Below are 19909 nucleotides of genomic sequence, written 5' to 3' on the forward strand. Positions count from 1 at the left end.
GTCCTCCTGCCGCACTGTTATCTACAACACCGGAGTGTCTGGAGCCTCTACCCGACCGAGGGCAGGGTCTGGGTGTTTGGCTTTACGACCTCAACGTCTACAAGGCCCCGGGCAAAGCGAACGACCTTGGTCGCCGTGGCGCCTTCCTTCTCCTGCAACAAAGTCGCCCAAGTCTTTCTCAGTGTTTCAGGGAGCAGGGAAGCACCGCCCTCTCGCTGGGGTAGGCCCTCCCCAGCCTCCAGGGTCACCATCCTCCTCTGCTCTGTGCTGCCGTCTACCAGTGAGCGGGAGCGCGACAGCGACATAGTAGAAAGGAAGTGCCTGAGTTTCGAGGGCGCAGACGCGAGTGCACGCTGCCGTCCCCCGCGCCTCCTAGCCGTTCTGCGCCTGCGCACCGACTGCCAGCTGCAAGGACCGAAGAGGCAGGTATAAACCCGCTGAAGCGATTAGGTGGCTGAGGGAGCCGCCCAGGAAGTAGCTTCCGGGGTTCGAGCCCTGCAGGTTCGGGGACGCCGGCGTTCGCTCCGCCTGGGTGACTCTGATGAGATCGAAACATCGCTTTTGCAGGGGGGCGTGACCTGAGCCCACCTCTTGGGGCTGGGAGTGGAGGAGGAGGGGGTTCGCTAAGGCCTGTTATTAATTTGGTTCACCTGTTTGTTCAGGAAGGTTTTTCTCGAGGAAGATACAGAGTCTGCAGATAGTGGAGAGTAAGGGGCGAACTGGACCAGGTGGCTGGGGCAAGTCCCAGGGCGGTGAGGAGCTGGACAGATTGGCAGAAGGCAGGCCCATTACCCCCACTGTATGTAAAGGGGAGAGCAGTGCTGCTACAAAGTGAGTGTCCCGGTAGACATTGTGAGGTTGTTGGTCTCACACTCAGGATGGCAACCCCTAATTTGTGTGTGTATTCACTTTTCTTACAGAAAGAAGCAATGTCTTCTGTCGTGGCCCAGTGTGGACTCTAACATGCACTCACTTGACTCTTTTTATCTAGGACATGACACGCGTGGCACATCACGGCCATGGGATCTCAGCATTCTCCTTTGCACATGCTCCCTCCTGCAAGCGAAAGAAAGAAGATGACAGGGAGGCTTTGCTGACTGATCTAGAACAGGAAGAAGCCATTGCTCAGTTCCCATATGTGGAGTTCACAGGGAGAGATAGCATCACCTGTCTCACGTGCCAAGGAACAGGCTATATCCCAACAGGTTTGAATCTGGTGATCAGGGAAGGACTGATTCCTGGTTAAGGCAGGGGTTCTTATGTCTGCCCTAACAGCTTATCTCTGAGGCATTAGTACTTTTATAGTCCCAGAGTGCCCTGATTTGAAACCAGCTCAGCTGACTTGATACACTTGGGCAGATTCCACAACTTCTCTTGGTCTCTTTGTATTTGAAACCCTTTCTTTTCTTTACTTCCATTCTTTTATCCCCATGCTCCCCGACTCTACTGTGGTTTGGAATATTCTTCTCATTCTATGTTATGGGGTTGTTTAGTACATATCTTATTGTTCTTGCGCATAAGGACTGGCACAGCTTTGTAGGCGGACCATCTTGGAAGCTTCTTAATAAAGAAGCAGTTAGTGAATTAATAGCCCAATGTCAGCAAAATGTATCAGGTGAGGAGAAATAAACAAATGTTCAGAAGAGGAGCCTGGGCTACCTTCAGGATTATCTATTATTAAGAAAGCACTCAGAGAGTCCTTTCGAGTTTAGATGGAGAGTCACAAAGAGCTTAAAAAACATTTACTCTAACCCTTTATATTAAAGGTGAGTAAACAGTGGCTCTGAGAGGTTGATGACTTTGCCAAGTTGGCTATGCATTAAAACAGAATAAGATCCCAGGTTTCTCAACTTTATGCCACTGACCTGAAAGTACTTACAGGTGTTTTGTAATTTATAATATTCTTTATTAATTTATTTATTCTTGTTCATTAAACCTACCATATGAAATTAGTACTTTTTAAATATCTAATCCCAGGAAAATATTTGCTGTGGCAGGCTGCAGTGAAGTGCTAAGAAAAGTATTGCCAAGTAGGTGGGATTTACAAAATATGTGTTTCATTCTTTTCCAGAGCAAGTCAATGAATTGGTGGCTTTGATCCCACATAGTGATCAGAGATTGCGCCCTCAGAGAACGTGAGTTAATTGCCTCCTACCTGCTAATACCTACTCCTGTCCCTATTTCTTTTTATATGTTATGACTGTAAGTTAATTCTGTGAAAACTACATCTGTTCTTGTAAATGACCCATTTCCTTTATTACAATTTGCTCAAGAAGGATATTTCTGCCCCATCACAATCTGGGGAAAGAAACTTGAAGCTAGAAATGTTCTGAGAGCCAAGTGAAGGGGTGAGATTGAAAGGAATTGGAGAAGTAGGGTGTCCTAGGAGTGAGGAAATTCTTTGTCCACGTAGCTCCTCCCAGGCTTCACTTAACAGTGTCCAAACTGGTTTTAAAAGGCTTCTTCTGCTCCATCCCTTCTTGCTTGGTTTCTGGTTCCTGGCTATTTGTATTCTCCTTTCACTCTCACCTTTGTTCCCTATTTTTACATTTAATCTCTGTCAGTTGCACCTTGATCTGACTGCTCATTGGGGCATTTGTTATGTCATTTGCAGTAAGCAGTATGTCCTTCTGTCGGTCCTACTCTGTCTCCTGGCATCTGGTTTGGTGGTTTTCTTCCTGTTTCCACATTCAGTCCTCGTGGGTGATGATGGCATCAAAGTGGTGAAAGTCACATTTAATAAGCAGGACTCACTTGTAATTCTCGCCATCACGGTAAGGCTTAGGGCTTCACTGCCTGGATTGTGCACCTGCTGGTCTTGGACCAGGATGCTTACACTTGTTTCCTCATTTGCCCTGATGCAGGCCACCCTGAAAATCAGAAACTCCAACTTCTATCCTGTGACAGTGACCAGACTGTCCAGCCAGGTTCAGTACATGAACACAGTGGTTGGCACATATGTGACCACTAACATCTCCCCCATTCCACCGCGGAGTGAGCAACTGGTAAGCTGTTTTTTGGGAGTCCCTGTCCCACAGTGTGGGAGCAAAGTAAGTGCTATGAGGACACACAGCTTGTTTTAGTCAGCTTTTCCACTGCTGTGTCTAAAGGATCTGACCAGAACAACTACAGAGAAGTCTATCTGAGGGCTCATGGTTTCATAAGTCTTAGTCCATAAAAGGCAGCTCCATTCCTCAGGACTAGAGGTGAGGCTGAACATCATGGCAGGAGAGAGTGGCGGAGGGAAGCAGCTCACATCATGGTGATCAAAAAGAAAAGCAAGATTCTACTCTCCAGATACAAAATATATACACCCAAGCCATGCCCCAATTCCCACCCTCTCCAGCCACACCCTACCACTTCAGTTAATCCCATAAAGGATTGACTGGCTGATTTGGCTAAGGCTATAACCCAATCATTTCTCCTCCAAACCTTCTTGCATTGTCTCACAGGTGAGCTTTTGGGGAATACCACATCTAAACCATAACACAGCTGCATTACTTTTCTTCTCCTGGTTTCCACACATAGGCACTGATTGATGAGAAAGATCTAATGGGCTCTGTAATTATGAACAATTGTGGAGAAGGATGGAGAAAATAGTTAGCATTTAAGAATTTGAGGAACAAAAGAATTTGTAAGAGAAAGACTTGCTACATATCAAGAAGAGGCAGTATTATAATCTGAAATCCATTGACCTCTCAAAGGGGAAGAGGTCAGAGTAGTAATTAGAAGCTCATAGGCTAGATCAAGGATAGTCTCGGGGACATATTTTATATGTGATGGAACCATGGTCCAGGGTCTGAGGGTTTCTGATAATAGTGCTGTCCTTGACCACTGTCTGACTCCAAGTATCTTGTTTTCAGGTGAATTTTACGGTGAAGGCGGAGATGGGAGGACCATTTTCTTATGTGTAGTAAGGACAATGCTCTTTATATGTGTGGTCTTTATCAGAGGAAAGGAATTCAGAGCCGTACTCAGTTGTCTGGTGCCAGGTTCTGCCTTAAGTCTTAGCCTTTGCCCTGTAGGTTTCCTAGCTTTGGCTATCTTAAGTTTTATTTGGAAGAGATATTGTTTTATCTGTGATTGAAGTGCTGGAATTTCTAAAAGAAATCATTAACCCACTAGAAACATTACCAAGCTCCAGCACTTTGGAAAAACAGAAAAGGATCACAACGGGGAAAGATGAGAATGACCCTTGTTGGTGGCTCAGAACTGGTGGGCCTTAGCAGCATTTGGGTCAGAAGGGTGGGTATTGGGAATCACCCTAAATAATTTAATACTCTTCTATTGATTCTTCTATTTTTTTTTTTTCCTGTTTTAAATCAAACTGCCTGTCTCTGTATTGCTGCTTGGTAGCTTCTTCTGTACATTACCTGACATCCTGGTGCACAACATAGTGATCTTCATGCGGTATGTCCCTTGCTTCCTTACCCTGATGGCTTGAACTATTGGACCTTGTGAGCTTACTGCCCTTACTCAGAGACACATAGCCAGAGAGATCTCAAAGCCCCTTGGTGTTCTCTAGATGTGGAGCTCAGATCCCCTACACAAGTCACCAGGTTCACAGTGAACTGTTGAATATGTCATTTTCTCTATGAAGTGGGATCTAGTTTAACTAAGAACACGCGATCGCTTTAGAATCCTAATGAGACCAGTAAAGAACAGAAAAGCTTTCTCAAGGTATAAGTACTAGGTATTTGACCAGACTTACTCTCTAGCCACACAAATTATCATGTGTCATGAAACTTCAGGATTATTCATGAACCCGTGACTGTCACATTTGCAGGTGACAGGTTCTGCTACTGACATCTGAAATGTGAGGATTAGAGCAAGGGTTCTCAGCGTGGCACTGGTGATATTTTGTGCCAGAAACAATTTTTGTTTTTGTAGGCTGTTTAACAGCATCCCTGGTCTCTACCAACTAGCTACTGGTACACTCAGCCCCATACTTGGTTGAAACAACCCAAAATGTCTCCAACATTGCCATAGTTTCCACAGGGGAAAATCATCCCTGGTTCAGAACCACTTATTTAGAAGATCACCTCACAACACAGTATCTTCGGGTATAGAAAGATCCTCTGACCTCCTGGTTGCATAACAATGAAGATATGTGTCTCGGGGGTATTGTTGCTTGAACTTGCAAGAAACTACGTGGGCAAATTTCCTTGCTTATTTCATTTCTTCTTGGTTTTCTTTTTCCTAGAACTTCAGTGAAGATTTTATATATTGGTCACATGACCCAGAGCTCCTTGGAGACACATCACTATGTAGATTGTGGAGCAAATTCCACAGCTGTTTAGCATCTGCTCATGGTTCTCCAGTGGCAATACCTATAAAAGAGAGCCCAGCATCTGTTCCTGAGTTCCATACTGATCCCAGGTGGTATAAGAAGAGGACAAATTTTTTTTTCTTAGCCCACAGCAAACCTCCCTCCTACCCCTTAGGGGAAACCTCCTTCCTATAGCACCATGTATGTTTCTCAGAACCAGCAGAATCACTGCCCAGTGCCTCGCTTGTGCCCAGCAAATAGTTGGCACTCAATAAAGTTTGAAGAATTTAATTTAGATCTTTTTAGCTGTTCTTGAGGCATTATAAGCTGAATCTATACCATGCTTCTGGGTTATCAAACCACAGAGTGGCATGAAGATAGGACTGTTAGTGCATCTGCAGATATATCAGTGCCTCATCTGCACAGAGTGGCATCAGGGTACCCTTGAAATACCTGAAAGAAGAGGGCATGGAACCACTCAATGTGTGCATTTGTTTGATCTGTTTCCAAATGCCTAGAAGCTTTTAAAAGAAAGATTTTCTTTCTTTCTTTTTTTTTTTCCTGTAGAAAGTCACACTTGTTTCTACCCAAAGTCTATGTGGGGCTTGGTTTACCCTTCATCCATTGGCTGGAACATGGATTGGGGGTTTGATTAAAAAAATAAATAAACTCTGTTTTTGATTCCTCTGTGTCTCTAATTGTCTAGATGCCTTTGTAGGTAACCCTGAGGAAACCATAGAATAGTAAGTGAGTCAGCACAGGGTCCACTATGGGAAGGAAATAAAAGGAACCCAGACAACTTGCTGTCCCCATGAGTGTTGTCACAGCAAACAGCCTCACTTCATCTGCCTCTCCAGGCAACTGACTGCCCTATTACTCTTCCAGAATAAAGCACACAGCGCCCCCTGGAGGCTGAAAAAGTCAGATATGCCAGAGAGTGAGAAACTGCTTCCTGTGGGGGTACCCCCAATGTGGCTTTTGTCTTTACTAAGAGGAATTGGTTTGAGGTTGGAAGTTTCCTCAACTGTCTCCACCCTCTGAACCACCAGAGGATGGGCTGCAGAGGATCTATCAAATTATGGCTAAATTTCATGACTGGCTGAGACTGACCACCATCAAGGGTTGAACACTGGAGTTTCAGAAATAACCAGGTGGTATGAAGGGTGTACACATTAGTGGTGACAGTGATAGATCTTAGTGAAGGAATATCACTACTTGGACAGGGGCAAGTCATTTCTGAAAATGTTGCCCTAATCAGAACATGCCTGAACTCCTGATGATGTTCACTCTCTGTATCATCTCTTTAGTTTTTCCATTTTCCAAATGGCCTCTGTAGCATATTTTCTTAATGATTTTGGAAAAGCTACTCATATTGGTACTTTAGTTTCGAGTAATTTATTTTTTGTGACCTTGTGCCTCAGAAACATTTCTTGCTTCTTGATATTAACTTAAAATCCAGTTAATAATATTTAAGTGAGAGCAGTTAAATTTTCTAAACATATAGCAATGAGTCTGGTCTTGGTGTTACGAGCTCTCATACCTAATTTTATTCTTAGCATCTCATACTGCACTTTGGGATGCCCTGCATAATTTTATTGTGGAATCTGTCCATTCTTGGAACAAATACCCAGAATTTTTCTCTCAGCAATCCAAAATTAGGGGAAGTTTTTGGCTTAGATGTCATTATCATCACCATTGTTTCCAGTGGATTGAAATTTGCAAAGATTATTTCTTAGAGATGAGGCTTGCTGGAGATCATTTCTGTAGCTTCCTCTTGACCTATACTGTGACCTATAGATCTCTAACTATTTATATCATGTCGCTTGGTTGAAGAGTTGCTACCTATAGGAATCTCCATTTATTTGTAATTTATTCATTCCAGAAAAAGCATTGAACACCTGCTGTATGCCAAATATTGCAATTTTTGATGCATTTTTTTGAGTGATATAGCTGGAAGTCTACACAAGCCTTTAATCTTTATCAGTCCCATGTAGACCACAGGTAACTTCATTCAACTAAGTTACATCATAAGTTAAGTATAAATATCAATAAATCCAGCAAAAGTGTCTTTTATTTATTTGTAGTATTTCTTTTTTATTTATTTGTAGTATGTCGACCTTAATCTAGAGGAAGGGGGCAGGGATGTTAGAAGTGGGTAGAGAAAGCCTTGGCTCTCTGGTTTGTTAGCCATGCCAGATCTTTTAAAATTGGTTTTATAAAAATCATCCCGGTGACTTGGGGGCTGAGGCAAGAGGATCACAAGTTCAAGGCCAGCCTGGGCAACTTAGTGAGACCCTGTCTCAAAAATTTAAAAATTAATAAGAAGTAAAAATAAGGATAGGGGATATAGCTCAGCAGTAGAGTGCCCTCCAGTACTACAGGAAAAAAAAGAAAAAGAAAAAAAAAATTGTCATGGATTCTGATTGGTTTCCTATCTGCTGTCCACTTCACACATCACCACCACTGGGGCCCTCTAGTGGAGAAGGGAACAACTTGCTTACCTCTATACTATCTGAGGCACTGGAAAGCAAGGGACACCTGGTAATAATGAGAAAGGGAATGCTGTCCATCTAAGATGGAGGTCACAATCTTACATCTGGTGTTCAGAGGAGATGAGTGGAAGCTTTAAGTGCAGGTCCAGGAAGTGAAGAATGGGGGCCAGAAGGAAGGGTGGGAAAGAGGAATAAGGAGGAGCAGGAGGGGTGGAGATTAATAACCCACTTCTCCTTGACCTAAAATTTGTACTGAAAGATGCAAATAACCACCCTGATTACTCATGTGCACTTGTCAGGGGTCCCTTCTTGCCCTCCTTCCTGCTTTTTCACCCCACCTTCTCTCCCACTCAGCAGTTTGGCCCACACATGGCCTTGCTCTCTAAATTCATGGTGCACCGTGCCTCTTGCTTTACAACTTGTGTTCATTGGTTGCTTTCAAGAACAAGGCAATCCCTCTAGGGTGTCTCCCTTCCCAAACTGTCATGCTATGGTTTGAATATGTACAGTGGCCCTCAAAGTTCCACGTGTTAAAGGCTTGGTCCCCAGACTAATGCTACTGGGGGCGGGGTGGAAGCTTGGAGAGGTGGGGCCTCATGGGAGATCCTCAGATCATTAGGGTGTGCACTCAGAAGGGACTGTGGGCCGGATGTCTTCCTCTCACTCTGCTTCCTGGCTCATAATGTGGGAACTCACTCTGAGACACACTACTGCCATGATGTGCTGCCCTCATCAGATGCCCAGACCAAGAGGGCTGCCTGATCTTGGATTTGAACCTCCAGAACTATGAGCCAAAATAAGCCTCACTTTACCTCATAAATAGCCTGTGTCTGGTGTTTTTATTGTAGTAACACAAAGCTGACTAACAGACTTAGTCTCTGATCCTGGTTTACCACTGGGTTCCATACAGTGCCAAGTTGACAAAAGAGGCATGTGGGAGGTCACTAAACCAGGCAGTGTGGCTTCAACCTTGCTCTCAGTTAAAAAGTCCACAGAAGGCAGCCCCAGGACCACATGCAGAATCAAGGACTAATGGAAAACAAACTAAAGAACAAAGCACAAGGCAATGTGTACTTTCCAATAATTTTTTAATTTTTAATATCAATTGATGTTTTAAAAAATACAGAGGTGTTTGACACAGAATAGCACCATTGTGTAGGACACACACAGTTCCTGCGCCCGGCACCTTCAGGGGGTCTTTTTGCCTGGGCTGGGGGCAGTCACTCAGGGGGCATTTGACTCACACCAGTTAGTTTCCTGTCTCTGCCTTGACCCAAAGGTCTTACAGGAAGACAATAAATAAATAGAACATGAGATTTTATTTTGCAGTCTGCCCAGTTCAGGTCTCTTAGAGAGGGGAGAACAGTCCAAACTGTGAGAGGGGGAGATGAATGGTCATCAGGTCAGGTCAGCCATTCAGTGCAGAATCCTAGAGTGACTGGGATTGGAAAGTACTTGGGTCCTTTGGGTTTGCAATGGATTGTGTTGTTTCTGGGTTTGGGTTTTTACAAGAAGCAGACAGGCCCTATGTCCACACCAAATTCTTGCTCAGGCCCTCCTATGTCCATGGGTGCAATGTCAATGATGGGGAGGCGTGAAGTCTTCTGTGACCGGTACTCGATGACAGTCTTGCCCCACTTACCGGTGTGTTTCTAGAAGGAAAGAGAAGAGATGCTATTCAGTAGATGTTTTGCAATCCAGTGATAACTTCCTAGGAACCCCAAATCGAACAACTACAGTGTGAAAGATACTCATGAGGCTCCCTAGACCTGTTCTTGGCTTGCTCAAGCCCTCTCTGCTTCAACTCCTATCCTTAGCAGCAGAGATCTCCTCCACCTTCCTGTCCTGTCCCTTCCTTCTCCACACCACAGTGGATTCCCACCTGTGATTCCCTCTTTACTTGCTCTTGTAGGGATGCCTATATACATTACGTGAGCACTTCTGCAAAAGTCACTGAGCAGGCCAAGTAGGGCCTTATTTCTCCTAAGCCAGGAAGTAGACAAGCTGATAGAACAATATGTACCTTTCCCTCACTTGTCACTCAATTTGTCTTCTCAATACAACCCCTCAAACTCACACTTCTGATAATCTGTCACTTTAGGACTAGGACACCTGTTATAGGCCAACCCTCCATCTCACAAAGGCAACTTCCAGGTTCTGGGTAGCTCTTCTCTCTGGCAGGTCCAGTCAGCCCCACTCACCGTGCAGCCATCCTTCAGGGCAGTGTACGTGAACCTGCTGTTGCCCTCAGCCCGGATCTCCACATCATTGGAGCCCTGGATGAGCAAGGCCTTCTTGAGGTTGCCAGCTGCTTCGTCCAGGTAGGCGATGCTGTTCTTGCAGTGGTAGGTGATGTTCTGGGAGCCCTCAGTTGACAGGAGACGTAGGAAGGTCATCTGGACGCTGGCAGTGTTGGGAGCCAGGTTGTCATCTCCATAGCTGAACTGTGGGGCAGAGAGCCAAGGTATGAGGCCTGTGAGCTGGCATTTACTGGGGTCAGGGGCTTCAGAGATGTTAACTATTCAGGGATCAGAGGAGCTGAGGGGGATGTTGGGTGGCGGGAAGCTGAGAGGACATTTCTGCTTCCAGGGAATGGAGCAAGCTCAGAGGATCTATTTTCAACTCCAAATAGAAAGAAAATACTCTTCTTCTTCTCTCCTTTCCCCCAAGCCCAGAGAAAAACTGATGAATGTGGGGAAGGTGCTGACAACATCCAGGGAAAAAGAAAGACCAAGGAGCCAGCTCAGGCCTGGAGCACCCAGATACTCACATGGAAGCCACCATTGATGGTTTCTCCAAACCAGATGTGCTTCTTGTCCTTGCTCTTGCTGCTCCACCAGTTCTTCTTGGGTACATTTGCTGGGTTGGGGTAGACGCAGGTTTCGCCTGTCTCCATGTTGCAGAAAACCTTCATGGCGTCCAAGGTGCAGCCCTGATTGGGGTCAATCCAGTAGTCTCCTACAAGAGAAGAGGCAGTACCCCATCAGGCTCAGCAGACTCAGACTCAAAAGCCCAGGAGGGCCAGACTGACTGGGAGAGACAGAGGGCCTACAGGGAAATCGGGAGTTGGTGGGGAGGCTTGTGTGTGGCCTAAAGGGAGGGGAGACAGAAGAACATGTGAGGCAAGGAGATTGGGATGGGCCATCTAATAGTAAAGAAGTTTACAGGCATAAAGGTCAAGACCAGAGCAGGATGGAGTCCACCCTGAAGTCACTTCTGCCATGGTAGGACAGGTGCCAGGGCTGTAGCTTCTCTGCTGAGAAATGGGAGAGCAACCATCTGCCAGAACCTTCCAGGCCTAGTTCTGCCCTGCACCAAGGGATGTCTCTGCCTTGCCACTGAAGGTGGCTATGCCCAGTGGGCTGACTCTTCACTCTCTGGGGCAGGGGACCCTGTCGTCCAGGCTCACCGCTCTTCCATTCAGGGTGGCAGAGTTTCAGGTCCCGGCAGGTACGAGCAGGGTTCTTGCGGGAACCCTCGGGGCTGCGGATGCTCTCAATCTGGTTGTTGAGGGACTTGAGTGTGGCATCCACCTCGGCGTCATGCTGTCTTAAGGTTCCAGCTGCCTGGTCAGCCCGCATGTACTGCAGGGGGTCAGGGCCCTTCTCTCTCTGGCCTAGGCCAGCAAAGGCAGACATGTCGATGCCAGGGCCAGGGGGACCTGGAGGGCCAGGGGGTCCAGGATTTCCAGGAGGACCCTGCAGTAGGGAACAGAAAGATCAGCCAGGAACCCAGGGGAGGAGTTTCGTGTCTGTCTCTATTTGCAAAAGTAGACGAGAGCGTCCTCTTCCCAGTCCTGTGGCAGGGGTAAGGGAAGAAACCCAGGACCAAGAAAACTGTAGCCTCTTCTAAGCCTCTTCCCCATTTCTTCCTTAGCCCCTACCTTTTGTTTCCCAGCACCCACCATTGGTTCCTTGAGCCCCTCAGGAAACTCTGAATAAAGGATGACTTCACCACTACTTAGAGGCTAATGCCCCCAAAGAGACTCTGAGCACCAAAGAGATGCTGGGAATACCTCAGACCATAAGGAAGGAGTCAAGACACTTACAGCAGGACCAGTTTCGCCTGAACGTCCACGGGGACCAGGAGGCCCAATGGGGCCAGGGATTCCATTAGCACCATCTTTGCCAGAGGGACCAACAGGGCCAGGTGGACCCTGCAGGCCAGGAGAGAGAAGAAGTGGTGAGAAAGAAATGGACTTCACAGAGAAGGCTGAAGAGTAGCTGTAGCTAGTTAGGTGGCCATCATGATGGCACCAGCCATTCAGCCCCTAATTCTTCACATTGCTCAGCTGTATCGCCCTAAATTGGCCTCTGTTTGGCCAAGGACCAGCAGATTAACACCATGGCTCTCTTATCCCCCTTAACTCCTGTTTTAAAGCCGATACTTAAGAGTCTGTCTGACAGCTGTGAGCTGCTCTTGTGATCATCATCACAAGTGTTTTTGTGGCCATAGTGATGCCATGCTGGTCCTACCTCCCTCGGGGTACCTCCTGAGTGAGGACCCCTAAGCCCAAGGCTCCTCCACCAACCATTGAAAACCCTGGTCAGTACAATGGCCCACCCCTCCAGAAAGGCTCTCTTCATCCCCCAACTCCATCTCACTTACTCTAGGGCCAGAAGGACCAGCAGGACCAGAAGCACCTTGGTCTCCAGAAGGACCCTGTGTGGAAGGAAGTGGCAAAAGGCAGAGGTCAGCACACAAACACACACACACACACACACACGCGCGCGCGCGCGCGCACATATTCCCTTTCTACCTCCTCAGTCACCCTGAGTTTGCCCAGGGAATTTCTGAGGATGACCCCAAGCTATCACGGCAGCAAGGGAAGTCCTGCTGCTTAGGCCTCTGAGCAGCAGGAGGCTTTGAGCAGACTTTTGCAGACAGTGACACTCACAGGAGGACCGGGAAGGCCTTGCAGACCAGTGAAGCCACGGTGTCCCTTCAATCCCCTCTCGCCAGGCTCTCCAGATTCTCCTTTGTCACCTCGGGGACCTTGAGGGCCCTAGGAACAAGATAGACATAGATTAGGCCAGGTCAGGGCCAGCAGAGCCCTATGTTTGTTCCACCTAAGCCAAGAAGTCTCAGGAACAACAGTGTCCCTGTTTTCTTCCAGGACCACCCCTGTCATGGACCTAGCACAGGAGATTCTAATACTCACTGGGATTCCCCGGGCTCCAGCCGGTCCTGAAGGTCCCATGGGGCCTTGTGCACCCTGTGAGGATAGAGTGAGAGCAGAGTCAAGGAAAAGCCAGGACAGGGACTTCGCTCCTCCACATTTACCACTGGGCTGGGCACCAAGGCTGCTGCCCCCATGGTCCAGAGACCCCTGGATCCAGGGAGTTCCTCCAGTCCCGTGGCATGAGGGAAGGCCATCATGGAATCACTCCCTGATCACTCAGCTCACTACCAGTTCTGCTGAATGAAGGATACTCACAGCTTCTCCTCTGTCTCCCTGCTTGCCAGTTGGGCCAGCTGGGCCAGGAGAACCAGGGGGTCCAGGTGCTCCGGGAGCACCCACGGCACCAGTCTCACCACGATCACCCTGTCAGGAGAGAGGGCTCAGACTCAGAGAAGAACATTCCAGAAGAGGTAGGGACAGAAGCTCCTTTCAGATTGAGACAAGGCTGATTCTAGCCTGCCAACCAGACCAACCTATCATACTAAGTCAATGTCCTCTCCACCCAGCACAATCAGAAGACACCAGATACTCACCTTGACTCCAGCTGCACCATCTCTGCCAGGTGGACCATCAGCACCTGGGCTTCCCTGGGCAAAGGAAAAAAGAATGTGCTCAGAGCTCTCTCTGCCATCTCCCCTTGGCCCTCTCACCTTCCCTCTTCTCTGCTTGTCCATCTCATAGTCTCTGTGCTGTCCCCCTGCCCACCACATACACACACACAACTGCACCAGGCTCTTGGGCCCATCAGTCTATCCTGCCACTCACTTTTCCAGCGCCCCAGGACTTGGCTGGACTGGAAAGAGATGCATCAACCCCACTCCCTGGTCAGGACCACCCCAGAGAGATTCCCCACTTACCTCCCGTCCAGGTTCACCTGCAGGACCAGTCAGACCAGGAGGCCCCACAGGACCAGGAGGACCTCGATCTCCAGATGCACCAGGCGCACCCTGCTTGCCGGGCTCACCCTGCAGGGATGGACAAAGACCATGAGTGTACATGCTAAGCATCCCTGCCCAGGGACCCACCGCTCATTTTAGGGGATATCCATGACTCAGGGACAATTCTGAGAGTGCTGAGTGGGTGTAAGCCTAGGACGGTAACCCACACTCACCCTGAGCCAGGCAGGGCCTAGCTAGGCTGGAGTGAAAAGCCTCTCTCACTCACCGATGGGCCAGGCAGGCCAGGGAATCCTCTCTCACCACGCTGTCCAGGTAGACCAACGATGCCCCTCTGACCAGCCAGACCCTGGGGACCTGGAGGACCGTCGACACCCTGAGAGGAGAGGTGGAAAATGAGAACTGACCCAGTGGCTCCACCTGGCCATGATTTTTCCTGCCCACAGGAGCTTCTTACACTCCTGTGCTTGGGGACCTTGGCACAGGCCTGGTGAGGGACTTACAGCAGGACCATCATCGCCAGGCTCTCCCTTCTCGCCAGGGGGTCCTGCAGGACCTTGGAGGCCAGGATCACCAGCTCTGCCAGGTGGACCAATGTCTCCTCGAACACCTTTGGGACCATCTTTTCCAGAAGGACCAGGGGGACCAGGGGGTCCAGGATTGCCCTAGGAGGAACAAATGCAGAAAGTGAGAATTTACCTCACCCTTCTCATCCAGGCTGCCAAAGCTACTGCAGCCTCAGAGACAGCGGCTCCTTTGAGGGGCTTCCCTGTTCCCCCACTCCATACACACTAAGGGAAGCTTAATATCTCTTTTTTCCCCATGGAATCCCTCCTGCTTTGTCCTTCATCCTCAATTCCCCATTTCTAAAGAAATAGCCTCAACCTTGCTCCTTGGACCCCATGTCTTCTGCTTGACCAAGCCCCACTTCTTATTCTATTTTTTTTTTTCTGGTTGTATACAAAGTATGTTGACACCAATTCATGTCTCCATATATGTACTTTGGATAATGATGACTATCACATTCCACCATCCTTGCTAACCCCATGCCCCCCTCCCTTCCCTTCCCACTCCTCTGCCCTATCCAGAGTTTGTCTATTCCTCCCATGCTCCCTCTCCCTACCCCACTATGAATCAGTTTCCTTATATCAGAGAAAACATCCGCTGAGCCCCACTTCTTCTGCACTTGGCATTGGTGCACTGACTGACTCTTCCTTGTAATTGATGTCTCCCTGCAGCCCCTACGTGTCAGATTTGGGATCTGCTGGCTTCCTTATAAAGCATGGAGCCAGGTACACAGAACTTGCTCAAGAAATGTGTCCAGATTGAAGGCAATTATGCCAACTTTCCTGCCCACTGAACCAAATATTTGAGGGGTGAGACCAGGCCTGTGTGGAAGATGTATGGTCCCAACCCTGCTCCCAGCTGTTTATGGGGACAGACCCTCATGGTCAATGAGCTCCTTCTCAGAAGAATGGGAATGAGCAAAGAGAAATGGGAACCAGCCTGGAGATCTCTTGATTCAGACAACTCCACCCCTGCCTGGGCCTCCTGGGCTAGGAGTGGGGTAGATGCCTGCCGGGAGTGACACTCACATTGGAGCCTGGGGGTCCAACACGGCCAGCAGCTCCAGGGAATCCAGTGGCTCCCTATGTGAGGAGAGAAGAAGAGAGGAAAGCCCCTGAATACCTCAGTCCTCAGGAAGGTCAAGAGTCAAACTGGCAGGGTAGATAGGGGGTGTCTCAGAACTGGGGGTGGGCAATGGGTGAGGGGTCACAAAACATCAAGAAGGTATTAGAGGGAGAAAGGGCCCCACTGGGTCTGGCCATGGAATCAGGTAGGTGTGGCTCCTTGGTCTCCTGCCCATGAGGGCCATTCAGTGCTTCAGTGAGCCTAGGGCACCCTCTCTCCCACCTGAGTGGGGGATGGTCTTAGGCTGTGGCATAAGCAGTACTGAGAAAGGAAGAGGTGGGGACTCTTGAACACTGGCTGCTCCAGGAGCCTAGGGCCTAGCCTTCTTTGTAATTCAGGGGAAAGGAGACCTCACTTACCGGGGGACCTTGGGCACCTCGGGCTCCTTTAGGACCAGTCACTCCAGTAGGACCCTGAGAAGGAAAGAAGGAAACAATGAGGCCTGTAGCCCGGGGAGAACATTAGGCTTCTACCTGAGACCCAACATCAGACTCCTGAGGGCTCGGTTTTCAAAGCACAGCTTCTTGCCAATATGATCCCATCCTGAAAAAGCTGTAACAGGCAGGCTTGTCCACCCTGCCAACACAAGAAGCCCTCCAGGCACCTATGGAGTTAGTTCCAGGTCTCACCTCCCAGGAAGCCCTTCCTGCCCTCTCACCCCTCTCCTCAAGAGACCAGCTGCTTGGTCCTGGCTGTCTGTGGCCAGTGGAGATACAGTCTGTACTTTGTGCAGGTCCCCGAAGACCCCCACCCAAGTACTTCACCCACCACACCCAAGACAGTGAAAATCCCTTCCAATAACAGACAGACTCCTAGCCACTCTCTGCCTGTCCAATCTACAGGACCTCTCCCCTGCACCCAGCAACCCTGCCTCTCAGAGACAGTTCTTGGGGAGCTCAGCTTTACCTACCTGAGGCCCAGGAGCTCCAGAGGGTCCCTGGGGACCAGGGGCACCAGCATCGCCTTTCTGTCCAGCCTCTCCTTGCTCACCCTTGGCACCTGGTTGGCCATCAGCACCCTGGAATGGGAGAAGGGGGTGAATAAAGGAAGGGCAAGCCAAACACTTGGGTTCTGCCAAAAGGGCCAGAGACTCTGGGAGTATGTGAGTGTGCACGTCTGCCTGTGTGTGTTTGTGTGTAGGTGTGTGTGTCCACTCTGAACCTGAAAAAGGGTCTAAGCCAGGATTGCTATAGTCACAAGGAAGTGTGAATGGAGAGAAGGAGAGAGAACATTTCCCTCTTCCATAAACTCTCTGTCTCCCTCTCTCCCCAAAAGGCTAAAAGATGCCATTGAGTGCTGGATGGGGAGCTGGCCTGCATGCAGGGGGCTGAGAGTGGAGTGGACAGAGATTCTCACCGGAGGTCCAGCGAATCCAGCAGGTCCAGGGGGCCCAGTCTCTCCACGTTCACCCTGTGAAAAGAGCAGACCCAGGGAAGATCAGTCCCCACTGCTTGCCTGATTCTGTTCCCTCCTAAGAGCGCAGAGCTCTCTGCCCTGTCCAGCCCAACTTCATATCCATGAGAGAAGGCATCTGAAAGTTGTCTGATCCTAAACAAATGGACCAAGGGCAGAAAACCTTTCTTGACCAAAGGGTCTGTTGACTCAAAGGCCCTGTGCCCTGATCACATCCATATCACTTCTCCCATATCACTTCTCCCTTCCCTTCCCATCTCTCCTCCCACCCTTGAACTCAAAGGGCAAGGAGGGAGTTGGCACTGGACAGCCTGCAGGGTGAGGCTGAGGGATGGAGCTGGCATCCAGGCTCCTGGAGGCTGCAGGCCCAGCTCTGAGGGGCAGATACTCACCGGGGCACCTCGAGCACCAGCACTTCCTGCAGGGCCAGGAGGGCCAACTTCTCCCTGTGGGGGAAGCCAGGAATGAGGAGGTGGGAAACCAAAGTGGGGTCTTCTGAGAGCCAAGCACATCCAGGAAGCCCTGATGTTGGGAAGGGGACTCTGGGGGCCTAGTATACCCCAGCATATTTTCTCCCTGTGATTTCAGGCACCTCTACAGCCTCTTCAGGGCCTTCACCGAGGGCATTCTACCCCCAGTCCCACTGTCCCACCCCCCAGGGCACATAGCCAATGGCTTCCCTACTGAGAAGACCCCCACCCTTCACTCCTCCAGCCCTGGTGGCTTGTTGATGAGTGAGGAGGAGACACAGCATCTCTGGCAGGAGATGAGAAGATGGCTTGCTGGGAGAGGGAAGGCAGAGCGAGGAAGGCCAGCCGCGACTCACCTTCTCACCATTTGCACCGGCCGGGCCAGGGGGGCCAATGGGACCAGTCAGACCCTGGGAGAGAGGAAGCAAAGGTTAAGGAGGCAGGAAGGCAGGGCCAGACACATAGGGGCCCCACAGGGACTCTGGGGCCCACCCCAGTGGACCTTGGTATACTCCTAAGATTCCCAGAGTTCCCGCTCACTGTCTGGCCCCCGCCTTTGACAGAAAGTCTCTGTGGGTTCTCTGTCCCAGCTTCTTCCCTCCTCTATGACAGAGACTTATGAGGTCCCCTGTATCTGTCCCCACCCCAATTCTCAAGTCTCACAACTAGCATTTACTTACTCGTCCACCGTCCTTTCCAGGGGCTCCCTCAGGACCTTTCTCACCAACATCACCCTAGGGGAAGAGAAAACCAGCTGTCTCAGATGGGCACTCCAGGACCCCTTGGCCATCTTAGTCCCAGCCTGGCTGGAGCTCCAGGACTCAGTTCCTGCCCAAGAGGGATTTGCTATGGTCTCAGGGTGCATGACAGGGAGTAACAGGACTAAGATGAGGAGATGGGGAAAGGGTGGCCCTAAAAGGCAGAGTTTGGAAGTGACGTCTCCAAGTTCTTCAAGAAGAGGGAACCAAGACTCTCATCCAGAGGGAATGGGAAATGAGTATGAGGAGCAGGAATGGGGCAAAGTCATGGCTCTGGAGAGAGGTACTTAGACCTGGTACTTACCCTGTCTCCCTTGGGCCCAGCAATACCAGCTGCTCCCCTCTCACCAGGCATTCCCTGTAGACCTGGAGGGCCCTGAGCCCCAGGGGGGCCAGCTGGGCCAGATGCACCCTGGGAAGAAGGCAAGAGGAATCTGTAGTGGGCAGCACTTCCCCAGGGCCTCAGTGTGTAGCTGAGAACCAGTGTCCCAAAGTCCTGTTTCCTTGCCTTCCTCCTGCCCAGACCTCCTTTCTAGTTCCATCTTCCACTTGCCTCTGCTACTCTGCATTCCCTCTGAGTGTCTCTCCTTCCTCTCCACCCTCAGTGGGCCCTCCCCAGGCTCCCAGAAGATCCCTGCAGGAACCAGCCTCACTTACTTTGGGACCATCAGTGCCAGGAGTGCCAGGGAGGCCACGGGCACCCTGGAGTCCCTGGGCACCAGGAGAGCCACGTTCACCTGGGAAACCTCGTTCACCCTGGGAGAAAGACACCAAGATGCCATCAGGCAAGAGTGGTGGGAAGGAGGCCAAGGCAAAGCAGGGATGCAGGAAGGGGAGTAGGACTCTCCAGAGCAGGATGTGGCCTGGGAAGCGTTGGCAGAACTGTACAGAGAGGGTAGACCCAAGGAGGCCCCAGTAATGGCCAACAGGATACTCACCCTGGGACCCACAAGGCCGGGGGCTCCAGCTTCACCAGGAACACCCTGGAGAACAAAGAAGGATGAGAAAGAATGAAGACAGCATGATCCAGAGCCTGGGTCATCCCTCCCCTGGGGATAGCCCTCCCATAAGAGGGCTGAACTCAGAATGTGTCGTCTGTGGAGAGTTGGGATGTGCATCTGGGACATTCACATTTCTCTTGTTATCCGTTTATAGGCTCAGGTTATAGGAACAGGTTATAGGCTCAGAAAGCTGCATACTCACCTGCTCTCCTGGTTTTCCACCTTCACCTGGGGGACCAGGAGGGCCAGGAAGTCCCTAAAAGTCAAAGTGACAGGGTTAGCAAATGAGTGACTTTTCTGCCTCTGTCCTCCAAGGAGGCATAGCACTGGGCAGACCCAAAGGAAGAAGCAACAAGAACCAGGGTATCAGCAAAGCTGCAGTTCCCTGGCACCCCTTGACAGGGGTAGGTCCTCTATCCATGGTGCCTACTGCTACCCCAGAGAGCCCAAGGTGTAGGAAGGAGCTGGACAGCTACCTACCTGGAACCCAGATGGCCCAGGAGCACCCTGCTCGCCTCGTTCACCAGCAGGTCCCTGCAGAGGAAAAGAAAAGGTAGGCTAAGCTAGTGCTCCTGAGAACCCAAGAGCTGAGGCTGGCGGGGCCCTAGGGCGGTTAGCAAGGTGGACAGGATCAACGCCTCCCTGCACGGTCCCGTCAATGTGAGCACTCATTTCCATCAACTACCTATTCCCCTGCACCAGGGTGGGGTCCAAACTGCCTCCTGGGACACCCCAT

At 49.9% G+C, this 19909-nt stretch overlaps 2 protein-coding genes across 4 annotated transcripts in view; one reads left to right on the plus strand and one right to left on the minus strand.

The window, feature by feature from the left end:
• Window positions 1-1019: 1019 nt before the first annotated feature.
• On the plus strand, window positions 1020-5950 carry Tmem106c (transmembrane protein 106C). The gene is given in 8 exon segments (XM_015493268.2): window positions 1020-1038; window positions 1041-1205; window positions 2072-2135; window positions 2615-2774; window positions 2865-3005; window positions 3864-3913; window positions 4357-4410; window positions 5204-5950. Coding segments are annotated over 8 exon segments (750 nt in total). The 3' UTR covers window positions 5301-5950.
• Window positions 5951-8834: 2884 nt separating this feature from the next.
• Col2a1 (collagen type II alpha 1 chain) overlaps window positions 8835-19909 on the minus strand; it is a 30915-nt gene continuing 19840 nt past the window's right edge. For 2 of the 3 annotated variants that reach the window (XM_015493271.1, XM_048802613.1), the window contains exons 29-53: window positions 19654-19707; window positions 19376-19429; window positions 19111-19155; window positions 18830-18928; window positions 18477-18584; window positions 18095-18148; window positions 17771-17824; window positions 17337-17390; window positions 16888-16941; window positions 16442-16549; window positions 15891-15944; window positions 15435-15488; window positions 14343-14504; window positions 14108-14215; window positions 13801-13908; window positions 13477-13530; window positions 13199-13306; window positions 12923-12976; window positions 12659-12766; window positions 12370-12423; window positions 11810-11917; window positions 11171-11459; window positions 10532-10719; window positions 9963-10205; window positions 8835-9413 (exon numbers count right to left, since the gene is read on the minus strand). In XM_015493271.1, the coding sequence (XP_015348757.1) occupies window positions 9267-9413; window positions 9963-10205; window positions 10532-10719; window positions 11171-11459; window positions 11810-11917; window positions 12370-12423; window positions 12659-12766; window positions 12923-12976; window positions 13199-13306; window positions 13477-13530; window positions 13801-13908; window positions 14108-14215; window positions 14343-14504; window positions 15435-15488; window positions 15891-15944; window positions 16442-16549; window positions 16888-16941; window positions 17337-17390; window positions 17771-17824; window positions 18095-18148; window positions 18477-18584; window positions 18830-18928; window positions 19111-19155; window positions 19376-19429; window positions 19654-19707 (2523 nt within the window). In that variant the 3' untranslated portion in view covers window positions 8835-9266. The remainder of the gene's footprint in view (window positions 9414-9962; window positions 10206-10531; window positions 10720-11170; window positions 11460-11809; window positions 11918-12369; window positions 12424-12658; window positions 12767-12922; window positions 12977-13198; window positions 13307-13476; window positions 13531-13800; window positions 13909-14107; window positions 14216-14342; window positions 14505-15434; window positions 15489-15890; window positions 15945-16441; window positions 16550-16887; window positions 16942-17336; window positions 17391-17770; window positions 17825-18094; window positions 18149-18476; window positions 18585-18829; window positions 18929-19110; window positions 19156-19375; window positions 19430-19653; window positions 19708-19909) is intronic. The other variant, XM_015493270.2, reaches the window with a different exon arrangement.

The sequence above is a fragment of the Marmota marmota genome, unplaced genomic scaffold, assembly GCF_001458135.2.
Source record: "Marmota marmota marmota unplaced genomic scaffold, marMar, whole genome shotgun sequence".
Classification (NCBI taxonomy): domain Eukaryota; kingdom Metazoa; phylum Chordata; class Mammalia; order Rodentia; family Sciuridae; genus Marmota; species Marmota marmota.